Source organism: Ovis canadensis, chromosome 15 (assembly GCF_042477335.2).
Source record: "Ovis canadensis isolate MfBH-ARS-UI-01 breed Bighorn chromosome 15, ARS-UI_OviCan_v2, whole genome shotgun sequence".
Taxonomy (NCBI): domain Eukaryota; kingdom Metazoa; phylum Chordata; class Mammalia; order Artiodactyla; family Bovidae; genus Ovis; species Ovis canadensis.
In genome coordinates this window covers 43567201-43584904 of record NC_091259.1, presented here as the reverse complement: position 1 = coordinate 43584904, position 17704 = coordinate 43567201, and the positions used below count along the sequence as shown (strand labels likewise).

The 17704-nt window shown below is 54.6% G+C and overlaps 1 protein-coding gene across 4 annotated transcripts in view; it reads right to left on the bottom strand.

The window, feature by feature from the left end:
- Window positions 1–561: 561 nt before the first annotated feature.
- Window positions 562–17704, bottom strand: part of PLEKHA7 (pleckstrin homology domain containing A7) — a 220434-nt gene continuing 203291 nt past the window's right edge. For 2 of the 4 annotated variants that reach the window (XM_069554252.1, XM_069554255.1), the window contains 11 exons: window positions 17555–17663; window positions 17166–17392; window positions 14058–14246; window positions 13845–13962; window positions 11927–12030; window positions 11167–11367; window positions 8197–8355; window positions 5653–5786; window positions 4626–4768; window positions 2988–3098; window positions 562–1623 (listed from right to left, as the gene is read on the bottom strand). In XM_069554252.1, the coding sequence (XP_069410353.1) occupies window positions 2998–3098; window positions 4626–4768; window positions 5653–5786; window positions 8197–8355; window positions 11167–11367; window positions 11927–12030; window positions 13845–13962; window positions 14058–14246; window positions 17166–17392; window positions 17555–17663 (1485 nt within the window). In that variant the 3' untranslated portion in view covers window positions 562–1623; window positions 2988–2997. The remainder of the gene's footprint in view (window positions 1624–2987; window positions 3099–4625; window positions 4769–5652; window positions 5787–8196; window positions 8356–11166; window positions 11368–11926; window positions 12031–13844; window positions 13963–14057; window positions 14247–17165; window positions 17393–17554; window positions 17664–17704) is intronic. The other 2 variants (XM_069554253.1, XM_069554254.1) reach the window with 2 other exon arrangements.

The following is a 17704-nucleotide window of genomic DNA, read 5'->3' as shown; positions in this document are numbered from 1 at the left end:
ACTGGGTGGGCTGCGGTGGGGAACCATCCTGAGCAGCTGTTGAAGCCCAGCCAAGGGCTTGAGAGCACAGGCCTTCCTCCCTCAGAGCTCCAAAGTCAATCAAGTGTCAAGAACTCATCGGGAGAAACTTCATAGGTGAACACTGCAGGGTCAAGAGTGGACACGGGATTTTCCAAAGAAATAGAAAGAAAAAAACCAACACAGGGCACTCATGGAAAATAGCCATCAAAAAGCAGGACGTGTACCAGGTTAATACTTTAATCTGTACATCACATTTTTTTTTTTTTTTTGCAAACCATTACACTTCTTTTTTAAATTAACTTTTTCTTGCAAAATACTCATTTCATTTTTCCAACAAAATCTTATAAAGGCAAAAATAAAATCTTATTTTGGCAAATGTCATGAAGTCGATACTGGCAGCATATGGAATTAGTTAAAAATAGACAGCAACTTCTAAATATATTCAAGGTTATTTTTCTGACCATAGTCAAAGACCAATTTTCATTTAACGTGTGGCTCTACCCAATGGGGTTTGTTTGTTTTTTTTCCTTTCCAATCTCATTTTCTGTATGCAGACTATCAACTCATATAAAGGGCCACAAACACGGCAGCTGGTCTGGGGGCCCCTTCCCCCTTTTAGGCTGGAAGTCAGGTCATCGTCCTGCCATCAGGCCATCAGGACCTGCTGCCTGTCCTCCGGCCACTGATCCAAGTCCTGGGAAGCTGACCTGTGTTTTGAGGGGCAGGCTGCAAAGGTCCCAGGGTCGCTATCACAGCCTAGTATGGACACAGGGAGTTGCAGGTAGATGCCACCCGGTGTGACGTTTATTGCTTATGATACAAGTCGAAGATGCTCTTCTCGCCTTTTCTGTATTTCAAAGTGTTCTGTGTTTCTTTATTTTTTAATTAAAGCAAACGTTTTTTATTTTTGAGAAGAGCCCTTTGCTGAGAGAACCTCATGGGCGGGTTAGGAACCAAAGTTCTTAGACACATTGTTGGGCCTAAGGCAGACCCAAGGCCGAGGCACAGACCTGGGGTCTGTCTCGGTGGAGCTTCACCCTCCAGAGCTGGCCATCAGGCGGGCAAGGTCAGGGCTGGCTGACCACTGCCCTGGACAGCACGCCAACGAGCCCCACACTGGAATCCGCTGGAAGCGTGTCTCCCATCCAAGCTCGCTTGCATTCAGCAGATGCTGGACCGGCTTCTGCTCACCTTGCCCTTCGGCCCCACCCACACCCACCCCCCCCACGATACCTGAATCTGTGTGTGCAGCTCCAAAATCTTGCATCCTCACCTTCTCGGCCACTGAGCCCTTGGGGTGAACATTATAAAATACATCCTGATTCTAAAACACAGCATCAGTATTGTACAGTGTGTATCAAAAGTGCCTTTGTCACATGAAAAGGAGTCTGAACTAAAACAAGCAGGGGGTTAGGACCTCGCCCTGTGGTGGACGCCCCACAGCTGACGGGCTACTCCGTCCTCCAGGCTGAACCTCTCTGCTTAGCTGGAAGGAATTTCCTTGGCGGAAGAAGGATTGATCTTCTCGGAGGAAACTGGTTCTGCTGGCCCCTGGCTCCAGACTTCTCTGTGTGCTGGGTCACGGGTCAGTCACTGCCTGGGCTGGCAAAAAGCGGAGGAGACAATGAGGGGCTGGCAGGACCCCAACCCACTCTGGGGACCTGGTGGTGGGCTTGTTTGCGCACACATGGGACAGGGAATGGCAGGCTAACAAGACAGAGTGCAGCCGGGCAGGGGGCCAGGGCAATGCGGCCGCTGCTGGGGGACCCTCGGCCTCTAGGACTCATGGGCACCCCATCTTTCCTCCACCCCATCACTTCTAGGAAGTCTGCCAGACACACACTGGCCCTGAGACTGGGTCCCTGCTCTAACAGGGCCATAGGCCTGAGCAAAGAGGGCTCTGGGTTCCAGTTCCGGCCCAGCCCTCCGTTTGCTGAGTCACTCTGGGTAACTTGCTTAGCTTCCGTGGCCCTTGTTAGTTTAATCTTAAAAACAAGGTGATCGCACCAATCTCCTAGGACTGCTGAGGATGCTGGAAGGGTAAAAGGAAATGTGGATGGGCTCTGAAAAGAGCATTGGAGGCCTACTCATGGCCACAGAGGTGCCAAAAGCTGATAGGAACAGAGCCTCTCTGTGACCTGGGACACTCAGATCTCTAGGAGAAAACCACACACCCCATCTGTGACCCCAGAGGATGCTGTGGCCCTTACAGAGCCCTCTGGAGCCAAGACCTGACGGAGCATTTCCCTGAGGTCCCTCAGCCACAGGGGCCCTACTGTATACCTCCCGAGAGCCTGGCCCAAGGCCGGCCTCCTCCTGCCACCCTCAGGCTGGGGGACACCTGCCCAAGAGCATGCCTCCGCCCCTACCATGCACCTCCATCCCTCACTGCTCTCCTTTCTCCAAACACCTAGAGCTCCTCAGGTGGCTGGATGGGCACACAGGTGGCGATAGAGGACTCATGAGGAAAGGGTCCCCACCCTGGTTCTGACACCCACAGCCACGACTCTTTGGGCCAGACCCTCATGGGCTCTGAGCTGCTCTTCCTCATCTGTAAAATGGGGTGAATATCCCCGTGGGGTTATCGCCAGTGCTCAGCAATGTTAACCATAAACACTAGAGAGGGACAAGAGGGAAAGCCCTACACACTGTCTGGCTTATACCAGTCCCTTGGGGGCACTAGGCCACCTGCAGGAAGGCCACCCGCAGGAAGGACAGCTGGGCAGGAAGGGGCGTGGCTCTGGTTTCCTGAGATTTCACAGGCTCTCCTGTATCGGAGCCACCGAACACTCCGTTCCTAAAAACCAACAGCCCCCCTCCTGCCCACCAGCCCGGGAGGTCTCCCCAGCGGCCGCTTTGCCCAAGGAAAGAAGCATCAGCAGGTGGTACTGCAATCGTCTCAGCAGCAGGGAAGGGACATGCTCAGCGCCAGGAGAGGGGCCACGACGCCAGGCGGGGGCTCTTACTTGGAAGGTGTTAGACAAAGGTGTAGTGGAGTCCGTTGCTTAAGGGGGGGTAAGGTGGCACGGTCCTGGAGGACAGGGGGGCTTTAGGCGGGAGGAGGGCCAGCTGCTGTGCTAGACGGGCAGACAGGAATTAAGTGGTGTGTTAGGCTCCTCGTCTGCTCCTGCAGCTCCAAATGCCCCACTCGGCAGGGCCGGGGAGCTGTGGGCCCCACCGCCCGCCACTAGTGGCCTGGGCCTGGGGGACACGCCCGTGGGGCCAGGTTGGGGCCTGGCCTGGGACTGGAGAAAGGGAGCAAGAGTGAGGAGGGGCTGCAGCAGAGGGTGTGATCGCGGGGGCAGGGTGGGAGGGCTGGGGCACACTCGCCTGCTGGCAGGGAGGAAGCCGAGGACAGCATGTCCACACAGGTAAGAGCAAGCACAGGCCAGAGAGGAGGGTGATTTACGGCAGGGCAGGCGCCCCCGCTGGACCCCTGGACACAGGGAGGAACTCAAAACCGCCATGCGGGGCCTCAGGGACCCCCAGGATCATCAGGAGGACGGGCCTGGGGGCGCCGCCTGCTGTCTCCCCCACAAGGACGCCCTCTTGGCTGACACACATGTCCTCAGGGGAGTCAGGACAGCAGGGACCTCAGGGACTCTGTACGGGACCAGAGCTGGGGGAGAGAGAACAGGCTTCCTCCTGCCCTCAGTCATCCCACGGCTTCTTGATACAGCTCTGCTCCCCGGGGCCACCACCTCAGGGCCTGGCAGGCCCCACCCTCGGCCACTTCTAGACCCTTGGGCCAGAGTTGGAGGACCGGTGGGGGCTGTGACACCACTTCACTCTCCGACCACCCCTCACTCCTGGCCAAGGGCACCACCTAGACACGCAGGGGCCGCTGCGTCTGGGGAGCAACAGCACTGGGTGAACTGCGAGAGCTGACAGAGGCAGGCCAGTGTGGGTGGGGAGAGGAGCCAGGAGTCTCTTTCCTAGCTGAGAGAGAAAGCCTTTTTTACACACATGTCCATGTACACATACAAATACACATACACTCCTGACAGAGAGAAAGCCCTTTTTACACGAGTACATGTACACACACACCTTCCCAGCCTGTGGTATATTTTTTCTCCCCTCACTGGACAACAAAGTCCTTTCCAAGTCCTGCTTTCTGGCACAGGCCACTCGGAGGCAACTCTGATAGGTCGACAGTGGCTGATTTGGGGACCAAAGCAGAGACCCCAAGGAAGGTTAGAGGGGCCCCTTCTGCCTCAGCCCAGCAAGAAATCCAAGCACCAGAGGTTTTCCTGCCCCTTCCTCATGAGGCCAGAAATCTTAGCCTTGACCCCTCAGCTCAGGAGCCAGAAAAGCCTGTTCTCAACCGGCCACCTCAAGACAGCCCCACTTCCAGGGCTAACAGTGAGCTGCACGGCCTGTCCCAGACCTCCGTCCTCCAGCGCTCCTGAGCACCAGCTCCCCTGCTCAGCCCGCCCCCCTCCGCCCCCACCACGCCCTGCAAGGGACAGGGCAAACACCACTGTTCCTCAGTTTCTAAGCCTGATGCCTGCTTTCCCTCCGACTCCCGGACAGGCTGGGCCGGGCCCTGAACCCAGGGAGCAGGGGCTGGGGCCCAGCCTCCGAGGCCGCCCCCGCGGCCTCACCTGCTACCTGCTTGCTGCGCTGGGAGGCCTCTGAGGCCAGGGCGTAGGAGATGTTGATGATGCGCTCCTGCTCCTGCAGCTGCGAGTCCAGGTCGGCCACGCTGTTCCGGTCCTGGCTGCCGGGCGGCTGCAGGTTGCACATGCTGCGGGAGGGCCAGAAAGCGGGCTGTGGGCCTCCCTGCCCTCGGCCTCCACCTCAGGAGAGGGGGTCCCCCTGGCCTGAGGACATCACCCTTCTAGGGGCATCAGATAAAAGCAGGGCACTTTCTCTCCAGACCAAGGTGCACGAGCTCCTCTCCTTGAACGCCCAGCCACGGCTTTGCCCCTCCTTTGGGGGATCACAGACCTCAAGGTAAGAACTCTGGCTCTAGGCTCCTATTCCCTCCAGATGTGAAAAGGCTAACCTGGCTCTGAAAGGGAGGACCTCAAACACCAGGGTTATGTTTCTGAGGCTACAGGGGCTGATGGGACAGGAAAGCCACTTGCTGGGGTCCCCTCCTGGCCTCCAGGGGTGTGGATGAGGCCTCTGGCAGCTCAGGACATGGCTGGGCCCCTGGCTCTGGTCTAGGCCACTGGCCACTGGCACAGGCCACTTTGATAGGTGAACAGTGGCTCTGATTTGGGGACCAAAGCTGGGACTCCAAAGGTCTAGGTGTGAATGAGGGAACACAGGCCCTGGGGCTGGGATTGCCATCCTTGGGGGCGATCTCTAAGCACGTCCACTTTGCCGCCACCCTTGGCTCCACTCCCCACACTTGCCAAGACCACGGGAAGCAGATCTAGGGGCGAGGGCCTAACATGGCCCTCTGAGAGCTTCACGACCTTCCAGGTGACCTGGGCGAGCTTCCTCGCCGAGCTGTCGGTGACGTGCTAAGAGCCGACCTGCCCTTACAATGAGCAATGTTTGCCTAAGACAGAGGCCTGATAAACACACACACCCCGGCCGGCCCAGCCCGGCCCGTTCAGCTGAGACACCCACCAGGGCGGCCTAGCAGGCTGTCAGGACTCGGACGTTGTGAGGGCTGACCTGGACCGGGTGAGGATGTTACGGATCTTCTCGGCTTTGCGGTACCGCGCCTGCAGCTCCTCCAGGCTGGGCGGCTCTTCAGGATCCAGCTCCACGTAACGCTCAGGGATGGAGACTTTCTCTGGTTTGGAGAGCTGAGGGAAGGGCCGGGTGGCGGTGGTTGGGAGGCACAGATGTTTGGTTTGAGACCCGCTCCCTGACCCTGTCCCCCGACCAGGAGGCACACGAAGCCGCCCACAGACTCAAGAATTTGCTAAGATCACAGCGGCAGCAGTTCACTGTGGAGTCAGGATCTGCATCTGAGTTTGACTACAAAGCCCGTGCTCTTTCCACTGTACCCAGCACCGCCTACTGGCCAAGGGCAGGGAAAGGGGAAGCCAAAGTAACTAGATCAGAAGCCCCGAGGAGGACAGCAGTCACCCATGGCGCCACCCTCCGCATGATCTGATCTGTGTGGACCTCTCCAGCCCCACAGACCCCTGGGGCTCTCTCCTCTGCCTGGGATGCTCCTCTCCGGGCTCCACGGACTCTCTCATCCTCCCAACCTCACCTCCAGAAATCTTCCCTGACTGCGCCTCTCCCGCTCATCCTGTCTCTGTTTTCCATTTGTTTCTCCACTGTCTAGCTCCGACACTTGGTACTCAGTAGCCCTTCAGCAAACACTCCTCGGAAAGTTAGATGGGTGGGTGGGCAGATGGATGGGTGGCTGGGGGGAGGAATGAAAGAAAGTGACAGTGCTTTTTGTCCCTACAAAAGGCCCTCTGACCCAGACAGGAGGCAGCCACGTTGCATGCTCTCAAAAGGAAACTGACCCCTACTCCACCCCTCTAGTCTCTCACACAAACCCAACAGCAACCTCAGCTTAGTGAAACCTTACTTGGGCCAAGAAAGCTAAAGGCAACTTTCGCATATCTTAGGGAATTTTTTTCTCCCTGAGTAACAGCAGGACATTTAAAATGAGGTTGGTTGAAACTCCTAAAGACGAGGTCAATCCAATCCCAGGGCAAATATGGACTTGAATTTAAACCTATCCCTACCTTCCATTCTGGTGAAAGATGGCAAGAAAAAGCTCCTGTCTGTTTTTCCCAGTGAAGGCAGATCCAGAGCAAGGACGCAGATCACATTGCCCGAGCCGGGATCAAGGTCAGCGATAAGGAAGGATTTTTCCCCTTGGCTGGCAGGCTAATCAGGACACCACAAAGCACATTTCTCACTGCCAAGGCAGCCTATAGACGCTGCTTTTGTGAATCTGAGAATCATGGACTTCTGGCTGCTTTAGAGGTGCCACAGGGAAAGGGGCTTAAGGCAGGGGACTAACCTCGTCAGCCCCTGGAGGCCCCGTGGACCCCAGAACCCAGGGACTCCACAGGCGTCAGTCTGCCCCACTCTGGTCTGATCTGTCCTTCACGTGGTAAGAGCACTTCCTCTCATGCAGTTCCAGGCCAGGCCGAGTCCTCACACCAATGTGTTTGGGCTACTGTGCACTTCATTCAACAGAGTCGTCATTCAGCAAATATTTAGAGAGTGGCTATGGTGTGCCAGGCCTGGTGCTGGATGCATAAAGGTGAACCAGACAGCCACAAACACTGCTCTACAGAGCTTACGAGGGGCACAACGCAGGAGACCACCCTATGTCTTGAGGACCTTGAGTCTGTCATGCACTGACTCCCCTTCCCTTCCTTCCGGTAAAGACACTCTTGGCTGCGGTTACTTCCCTTTTGGGGGCCTGCCTGGTCATGATGTATTTGAGCCACCAGAGGGCGCCAGGAATTCAGACCAGTCCTATCCAGGTCTCCCAGCCTCTGCCACACCTGAAATTTCACCTGTGATTTCTTTTTTTTTTAATTAATATTTATTTATTGCTGAGGCTGTGCCAGGTCTTAGTTGCAACACACAGGATCTTTATTCCTGGCACCCAAACTCCTAGTTGTGGCATGTGGGTTCTAGTTCCCTGACCAGGAGATGAACCCGGGTCCCCTGCATTGGGAGCTCAGAGTCTTAACCACCAGGAGCTTAACTTCCCTGGATCACCAGGGAAGTCCCAAAATTTCACCTGTGATTTCTAAACCTGCCTCCCCTTTCTCCCACCTCAAGTCTGATTGCCTAAACTAGCCTGACTAGCCAGATGCAAGACCAATTCCTGGTTTTCCAGGGAACATACCCTAACAATAACAACGACCTCATCACATTCCTATTATGTGCCAGGTCCTGTGCTCATAGTTTCTGATCATTGCCAATCGTCCAGGCAACGTGCTGAGTCTCTTAACCCTCACCACAACTGACACTGCTGCTGAGGAAACCAAGGCACGGAGAAGTTAAATGACTCGCCCCGAGTTACAGAGAGACGAATCTGAGCCTGCATCCCAACGTCTGGACTCCTCTCACCACCTCCAGCTGCTGTTCACCCATCCTCTGGGCCACGCTGAAGCCGAGCCTGTCCCATTCAGGGCAACACCCCCTGTGCCCCTGGGAGGGTGGGTCAGGCTGCAGTCTGAAGGCCATGCCTCAGAAGGAATGAGGCATGAAGGAAGCCCCCGCCCTCACCTCTCTGCTGATGTCCACGTCATAGTCTTGTGGTTCCAGGTCCAATTCAGTGACAGGCATGGCCTGCACCTTCAGCCAGCCATTCTCTTCCTTGTCCTTTCTGTCCCCTTGAACAGCCCGTTCCAGCAGCTGCAGGTCAAAGTCCTGCTCACGCTTCCACTGGCAACAGAAGGAGAGGGTGAAATGTAGTCTCTTCCTGACCAGCCCTTTTAGGTGGGTCTTTTGGGCACCAGGGTCCTTGGGAAATTGGTCTGTGACTCGTTAGGGAAAAGCTGTATGACCATGGACCTCAACACCGTCTCTGACAGAAGGCAGCAGCGGTCTGTGAGATGGATGCTCCGTGTGTGTGCTCACACTGTGTGACAGAGAGAACAGGGCCTGACTCCAGACTGCTCATGTCTCTCTGAGCTGGCCCCCGGGTGTTCCGACCTCCAGGGCACAGGTCTGTGATCCACGACTTTAGACTTACAATAGTCCCCAGGGATACAGGAAGCCTCCAGGTCCCAGAAGGTGACCCCCAAACAGAATGTGGGACAGAGCTCCGGAGAAGGGGTTTGCTGCTTCTGCCACCTGATAGCTCATGGAAGCCTTTCCTGGTTCTGGAGTCCTATGTCCCAGCTCAGAAACAATGGAAAAACAAAACCCTCTGAGGCCCTGGTAAGCAAGGAGGGTAGCCAAGATGCTATCTCGTGGGATTTCCCAAAAGGACACAGTGAGGGCTGGGGAGGTACAAGCAGGAGCAGCTGAGGACCACTGAGGCAGGTAAGCTGCTGTGTGCCAGGCATCTATTTAAGTTGGAAAACCAAAGCCGTGTAAGATTTAAATGCTAAATCAAACTCAACATTCCCAGCTCTGTAATGAGCAAGCTTCACAGAGGGAAAGTCTAACCCAGCCACTTTAAGATCCCAGCACAGAGAATGGAGACACATACATATGGCTGAAACTATCACAACATTGTTAATCTGCTATATGCCAGTATAAAATAAAAATTAAAAACAAAACCCAGTACAATGGTTGGGCTCCACTTGGGCCTTCCTAATCACCTGTGGCCTTTGTCCCCACAGAACTCCATGTTGAGCAGGTTGCCAAGAAGAGGTGATGAGCTCAAAGCCTCCCTTTTCTTGTGCAGAAGCCAAGCAGAAACTTCTCCATCCCAGGCTGCCTCCTCCCTCTCACCTCATCCACCTCACAGAGCCCCGAGTGGTCACAATCGTCTTTAATGTCCCCTCTGGCCCCACTCACCCAAGCCCCAAACCCATAGCCATAACAGCACATTTCACCCACTCATGCACAAGCTCTCAATACTGACTCTACGTCAACGTAATCGCTCTCAGGTGATGGCTTCCTACCAAAGTATGAAAGGATTAGACAGCTGAAGATTCGGGGATGAAAATTTAATTTAATGATTGATTCACAAAGAATACACACATTTTCTGACACGCTCACCAATGCCCCAAATAGAGACAGGTCCTCACATAAACCCAGCCTGATTGCTTCCACAGACAGAAAAAGTTCACTGGACTGTACAGTGTATCCTGGGGAAGAACCACGCCAATCCATCATCATTAAGCAACACGTTTATTGGCGCTGAGGCAGAGACTTAACACAAGTCTTTTTTAAAGAGAAAAAATTACAAAGTATTCAAGTTACGATTTTTAGATCATTTTTCTACATTTGAGACATCAGGTTGTAAAAACTCAGTTTTATCTCATAAGACATTTACTTACAAAGTTTAAAAGTTACTGGCTTTGCAGCTTTTTAGGATATGAGTGTGCTGGGTCTTATCCCTTTGGTGTCTGAGCTAACAGCTGCCGAGAGGCCCTCTGAATACAGATCATAACGTATCTTGCTACCTGTTCAAGTTATAAAATACTACAACACAAAAAGTTTTCCATAAGAAATTGTGCCGATGGGGCTGGAGGAATTAAAACTGAACCACCTCAGACTTGGCAGAACTTATTCAAACGTGCAGTCTCTGAAGTCCATGCCTACTATCCCAGTATAAGGCATGGACTTTAATAAATTCATCACGCCCAGACCTCTGGCAAAGACCACCGCCCGTGGGCAGTGGGGCTGGCTCAGCCTTGCGGGGCGGCTTTGGGGATAAGTGAATTATGAGTCAGTAAGCCTGCATAAAGGGGGCAGCAGACAGTGAGTCACACATGGGAGTGCTCGCTAGGCTATGGAGAAAAGAGCTGCTATTGTAAGCCTAGTAACAGGAGCACAGGCCAGTTAGAGAATGGTGGATGCAAATTAGAAGCTTCTGTAAACACAATCAGGCAGGATTAGAGAGGCAATGAGCAGTAACGCTAAAAGCAAAAGAGCTTGTGCAATGAATTAGGGAAAGTACAGTCAGGCTAGAGGTCTAGGGAAACATTTGATTTCAAACAATAGAGAAAAATCCAATGGAATGTTTCCAAAAGGGACCTAAGGCGACTGTGGGCAGGGTGCAGTGCCTGGAAGCACCACCAGAGGGCAGCAGGCAGCCTGGCTCTCCGGGGGCGCAGGGCCTGTCGCACCGCTAGCTGTGGCGGACACCAGGCCCTCAGGGGTGTACTCTGCTCAGTCGCTCCCCAGGGCACCTGCTTGGAGGTTTGGGAGGCTAGTTGACTTGCACTCCTCAAATCATAGCACCATCTTTCTCCTCCACTCCTCCAACTCTGTACTTCCCAAGTCCTGGGTTCAGGTGAGAGACTCAGAATGCCGAAGGGCCTCTCCCTCAAGCTCGACTGGAGACCTGACCGTGGACGCTTCCTCTGGCTCCTGGGCTCCTGCCGTGACAGCCTCACCCTTTCTCTAGTTCGGGGCACCCTCTGACCAAGCCACTGACGCGGCCTGGCTTGTGGACACACAGCCCACGGGGCGTTCTCTGAGCCACTCTCTCGGGGGTGAGCCGGGCTTGGGTCCGGGGGCCTCGGGGAAGCTCTGCTCCCTGCCCCAGCCCCGCCTGCCTGGACCCTCCTAACATACTGAGCCGAGGTCTCCCGGGAGCGCTTGGCTGAGGTAGCGGGCCGAGGGCAGCCCCGTCCTCTCTCCTTGGCTCAGCGTCCTCTTGCGCTCCCGGACCAGCGCCTTCTGGTGCCGCTTCATGCGCTCCAGCTGCTCCTCCGCACTCATCTTGCCCCGCTGGTGGTCTCCTGAGTACAGGCGCTCCAAGGCACTCTTGGGTCTCTGAGGGGCAGGGGGAGCAGACAGGGCGGCTGGGCTGAGACCAGAGGGCGCGCGGCCACCTGGCTTCAGCCCAGTCTCTCTTACACGCATGCACGCACGCACGCGCGCACACACACTCTCGCCTCTAAGCACACTGAGACACATACACACACACGCACACACACACACTCTCCCTCTCCCCTCTAAGCACACTCGGGGACATGACAACCCAGCCCTCACGGGCCCTCTGGCAGCACCCAATCCTGCAGATGCAGACCCTGAGGCCCAGGCCTGCCCAGTGGGCACACCTGCACCGCGTGATGGACCAGAACTCAGGGTGTGGCTCACTGGGTGAGAGCGGGGAGAAGGGCGGGGGCCCTTGGGAAATGGAGGGGGTGGTGTGATGCCCCTCTTGGTGGGCAATGGGGAAGGCATCATAAGCATGTGGTGACGGGGATGCTGAGCTGAGGAGGGGCTGGGGCCACCTCACGGGACAGCCTGTCACTGTCCACCTCAGAGCCCTTCCCTCTGTGCATGAGGGAGCAGTGAGCCCTTCCAGAACTTCTCAAGGCCTACTCACAGGGTAGGTCATCTTGCTGCTTTCAGCATCTAGACCCCTCCGGAGGGTGACGTAGGGAGCAATAGTGGACGACTGCTGGAGCCTTGACATGGACCCCGAAAGGCCTTAGTGAGGAAAGAGAAGAAAGTGGGTTTGTGGTGAGGACAGGCCACCAGCCCCTTCTTGATCGCCTCCCACTCCCACGAGAGGACCACAAGGACCCAGCCAACAACCCATGCTTCTTCCTCCCAGGGCCTAGAAGAGCAAGGCCCCAGATAAGGAATGAGGGGCTAGCTCATGGGTGCCCTTTGTCCCTAACAGGAGACAGGGTCCCTGAAGATCTGAGGGTTCCCCACATCTTCCCTCACATGCAGAAGACTGGGCTGCTTGGCAGGAGGAAAGGACAGAGGGCAAGGAATGCCCTTCTTCTTGAACTCCTGTGCATCCTGTATGACTCAACCTGGATGCCCTGCCTGTGAGAAGCCTTTTTAAATGCCCCAGGCAGAATCAGTTAGTCCCTGCACTCTTCAGTGTATGCACTGGTTACCGCACTAACCACAGTGTCAACATGCCTGTTGACAAACTCAATGACAACTAGCTGAATGAATGAATGAAGAAGGGAAAGAAGAAGGCATCAGGCACTCACTGAGTGCCTACTATATGACAGGCAGGCACTGCGCCATGTGCTCCACACGGATTTCGTTCCACTGGCCCTACAAGGGCCACACCTAACCACTGTGGCGGTGTGCAATCTCAGGTTCAGAGAAGTTAAGCGACTTGTCCAAGATTCTGTGGAGCCACAGTCCAAGCTTTGTCCACTACCGACATGCTTATCAAGGCTGGTCCCTGACATCTGGAAATGGGCATCGTGTTGACACCACTAGCATTTAGCACATGGGGAAAAGAGTGAAGAATGTCCTGCAGTGCCCAGACTCCTGAGCAACAAAGATCTGTCCCGCCCCACAGGCCTCTAACACCGCCACTAAAGAACACATCTAGGTTGAATGAAGAGAACAGGGTCCCCAGGCACAATGCCAGGGGTCGCTGTGGCCCAGCTCAGCAAAAGCCAGTCCCCTGCTGGGACCAGCTCAGGCCACAGCAAGCCTAGCCAGCATGGTGGGCTGGAAGCCACATAACCCCACAGCTGCCCAAACCACAGCTGTGTGGCTTCCTGTTTCCACACCCTGTCTATGAAGGAAAGCACCTGACCTCCCATCAAATGGGGGGAGTGTGGCTAACCTGCTCAGGGGTTCCAGGCAGCCTCCCTTTAAAATGATTTCTGAGGAAGAGAATCTGGCTATGGGGGAAAATGAGGCATGGGTGAGCCTAAGGGCCTGTGTGTTCCCACCCCCATCTCAGAGGGATAGGGGAGAAGAGAGAGAAGAGGGCCCAAAGGAGAAGAAAGATGTGTTTGCTTAAAGTCTTAGAGTGACATAGATGCCAAGAAAACCTACGGAAGACCCGAGATGATCAAGCTGATGGCAGACAGCCCACAGGCCAGCCTGCAGGGTGCAGCGGCTCTACAGCCAGGACAGTGGCATTGTACTCTGACTCTATCCCTTAGTGGCTAATCGGCAAGTTATTTCATTTCTCTGGGCCTTGGTTTTCTTACCTCTAAAAATGGGGATAACAACAGTACTTCTCTCACAGGATTATCATGAATCTTCACTAAGTGACTATAAAGGGCTTATAACAACAACCACGATTACCATTGTTCCCAGGGGCAGATGTAATAAAAGAGGATGAGAATCAGGATGTGAACCAGAGGTAAGAAGGACGCGCCTTGTCTACAGCCCAGAGGCCCCAGACAGCTGCTACCCCACGGAGGCCCCACGCCGCAGGCAGAGGAGTTGCAAGGACCAGGTGTGGGCTGGGGGTGGGCGGTGGTGCGGCTGCAGTGGGGGTCCCTGGGAAGACTCCATAGAAAGTCGCGCCTTACCTCTGCCTGGCAGCGTCTGGTACCTGCTCTCAGAGCCCACAAGGCCCAGGGAGGATGGGGCCGTGTCCCCGCTGAAGGTGGCCAGCTCTGGCTCACTGACATATGACCGGAGCTCCACCTGCGGGCAGTCGGAGGCCGTCACAGCCACCCCGGGTCCAGCCGCCTTCCCTCTCCCCACACTCGGCGGGCACCCCAGGGGTCCTCCTTGCTCACCCTGGAGTCCCCGTTCACACACTGTCCCTGCTCCCGATCTCGCTTCCTCTCGTCCGACTGCCGCTTGAGGCCCCTCACTGAAGTGTGCCGGATGATGGTGGCCTCCCTCGGCAGCGGGGGCACGGCCGGGGGCTGGTCCTCCGGGCTGTAGAGCTCGGGGAGCGGGGGCCTGGGAGGTGCCTCGTCTTCCTGCTCAGAAACAAAACCACAACCAGTGCCCGGTGAGAGGATGCCGAGTGGCCCAAAGGGCTGGAGCAGGCCACCTGGGGCCTGCGGGGCACGACCACTTCAGCCCAAAGATGCCAACATTTCCCCTGGTTGAGCTGTGAGGGTGGGTACAACTCTGCTCCAACCCCATCCTTCCCTTGGACTCATACATCTTCCAAGTGCTAACTATACACAAGTTTCCAAGTGTTAGCTACACATAACCCAGAACTCAGGACATGGGTCCACGCTCTCACTCCACGCGCTCGTCTGTATAGGACAGCACTCCACCCTGCTTAGACGGAGCTGGCTTATATCCCTGCATGATCTCTGGATTTTTCAGCAGGCTGCAGATCTGAGTGAGGACCATCTACATCCTCCTGCCCTTTCTACCAGAAATGTGCATGGTTATGAAATCTTTCCTCCTGCCTGACCCAGGCACTGAGCAGGCTGTCAGGATGGGTGACTCACTGCCGTCTCTGCAGCCCACTCCCTGGGCTGGGATGAATGTAACTATTTTCCTTGAATTGCCCTGTCCACAATGCCCTCCACGGGCTGTGGCCTCCTACAGGCTGACAGCCTGGCCCCCGACTGCCATGAACACCCACTCCTGGGACAAATGACCATCCAGACTCTCTCCTCCTGAACTCCCCCTTTCTTAGCCTAATTTTGCTTTGGTTTTCAGATTTTTTCAGAGGTCAGGAAAGGGAACTTCAAGCTTGTTTTGCAAAGGTTTATCAGCATTCTTCTAGAGAGACAGACTTGAGACTTCAGATAGAAGGTTAAGCTGCCTATGCGAGATACCCAGAGGCTCTCTGAACATCCATGGTTTCCAAGCTTGAATAAGATCTCAGAATCACCAAATCCTAAAAAGCCCCCAGGAAAGATAAACATAAACCATTGATTGCTTTTGACTGAAGGGAACAGAATGTCTGGAGATAGAGGGTGGAAGGGAGACATTTTATTACAAACTTTTTTATATCCTTAAGATATTAAATTTTTAAAAAATCAAATAAAAATGAAAGAACTATAGCTACATGCAGCAATGGGATGAACTTCACAATGTTGAAAGGATACAAGAAAGAATAAATACAGTTATGATAGATGGGCAAAGTGTTCAGGATGAAAATATAGGTATCAAAACAAAACAAAAAAAGCAAGGAAATTATCTGAAAAGTCAAGATAGTGGTTACCTCGGGCAGAAAGAGAAAAAAGCCTGCACTGGAAAGGGACCCACAGGCCCAAGGGCTTCTGATCACTGGCCAAGTCCTATTTCTTGGTCTGAGTGTTGGTATGAAATGTGGAGTCTCTTTATTATTTATTAAATTATATATTCATGCTTTACGCCAATTACAGGATGAATATCATTATACACAAAAATAAACATAAAACAATACAAATACAAAATAAATATGAAACAACAATAAAAAATAGTAAAACTGGTGAACACATATCCAACTAGAAGGAGGGTTTTACACCACCCTCTCCCGTGAGCCTGACCCCCAACCAAGCTGAAAAGCCTTGCCTCAGCAACAGCAACCCAGTGTGAAGAGGAGCCTCTGTAATCGTCTATTTCATGCTGCTTGCTCTGCACAAGAGGAAACTGAGGATGCTGAGATGGGTGGGGGGGGGGGGGGGGCCGTCCCAGAGGGTCGGCAGGGCTGGAGTCCAGGGAGTCCTGCTCCCAGGCCTTTTTCCCTTTGCTCCTGGTCCCAGGGGGCAGGTATCTGGCCTTATGGTAGCAGCGTCTGCCCCAGCCACTCTTGCTATTTGTTTTGCTATTTTCTACCTCCTGCCTTGTGACTGGTGCTCCATGACTCTTAGATCTGGGAGAGGGAAGGAGATCTCAAGATAAAATTCACAGCGACCCAGGGTCCTAGCACCTGTTTTCTAGCTCTGGGCTCTAGACCATGGCTGGAAGCAGGTGGATGGTAAAGACCAGGTATGGGAACTCATGTGTTTTAGCCAGCACTGTGCACGGATCTTGTCAGACGTCCTAAGCGTACCCGGTGCCCAGCGATAGCTCCTCCAAGCCCTTGTTGGCAAAAACCTGGAGGTCTCCATTCCAAGGTCCTTTCTACTATGGCTTCCCTGTCACTTGGATCAGGCCCCTCACGCTTTCCAGACAAGGCTGGCCTGGCCCTAGAAACGAGCTATCACAGTGCCTGACTGCATCTTCTATTTCCCTAGAGCCTCCTGTGCTCCCAGACTCAGCCAAGGGCTTGGCTCCTTTCCGTGCCAGGCAAGCCAAGGTGCTGGCTCAGGCAACCAAATGGGCTACATACTGACCTGAACATCAGGGCTGAATGTCCAGTTATATGTCAGATGGCACAATGAATGGTCAGAAGACGTGGACTGGATTTGCTAATATGGAGGCCTCAAGCAAATTTTGAACATCTTGGGCCTCAGTTCTCTTATCTGTGGAATGGGAATACTGACCTTCCTACCTATACTCCATGAGGTCACTGTGCAGACTGCATGTATCCTCATAACCCAGCACCGTGCTCAGCTGCAGGTAAAGATTCTCTACCGCTAAGAGGCGCTCCGTGTCCACCGACTTAACTACGAGTATGCACAGAACCCCGCGCGGGGCAGCCACACACTTCCCTGCACAACACAGATCATAAACCATGCCTTACTCGGTGCAGTCACTTCTCTGGCCCTGCCTCGGTCTTCCCAAATGCAAAATGGGAGGGCTAGACTAGGCCACTTCTAGGGGCCTTTCCAGTTCTGGGAGACAAAGCAGGATGGCAGGGCCCCCTACCTCAAGGCTCTGGCTGGTTCTGTCCGACCAAGTTTCCCTAAAAGCTGCTCTCCCGAGAGAAGTGGACCTGAGGACAGGGTGGGACACTCGCCTGCCAGAGAGGAGGGGACAGCGCTCAGCTCCCAGTCCTCAATACTCACCACTTTGGACTTGGTCTTGGTTGGTGACTGAAGGGGGGATGTCACCTTCCTCAGCTGGGGCGGGTGAGGTCGGTACGGCACGTAGGTTTGCAGCTGGGGGAAGAGTCGAACCTCCAGAGGGGTCCGCACAGGGCTGGTGGGAGGGCTGGGCTGCGGGGGCGGCTTGCTCTCAGAGGTCGAGAGTGAAGGCACAGGCGGGTGAGGAAGCAAAGGCACCGTTTTTCTCTCTGAGGGGCGTGGAGGGGAGGGAAGGGTGTGATGGAACAAAGACCTTCCTCAGAGGACAAGAGCAGCGACTTATGCCAAGAAGACCCAACCTCCCCGGGGCCACCCCCTAGCGCTGGGTGCTGGCCTCCGACAGCCCTGCCCCCGGAAGATGTTCGGTTCACCTGGATTCTTGACCGATTCCACCAGGATTCTGAAGTTCTCTTTATTTGCACTCAGGCCTGCAATGACGTCTTCAATCCTCCAGAGATCCTTCTGTATCTGCGATTTCTCCTGAGGAAGAGGAGGTGGGGGTTCATTCCCTTCTTAGCTCC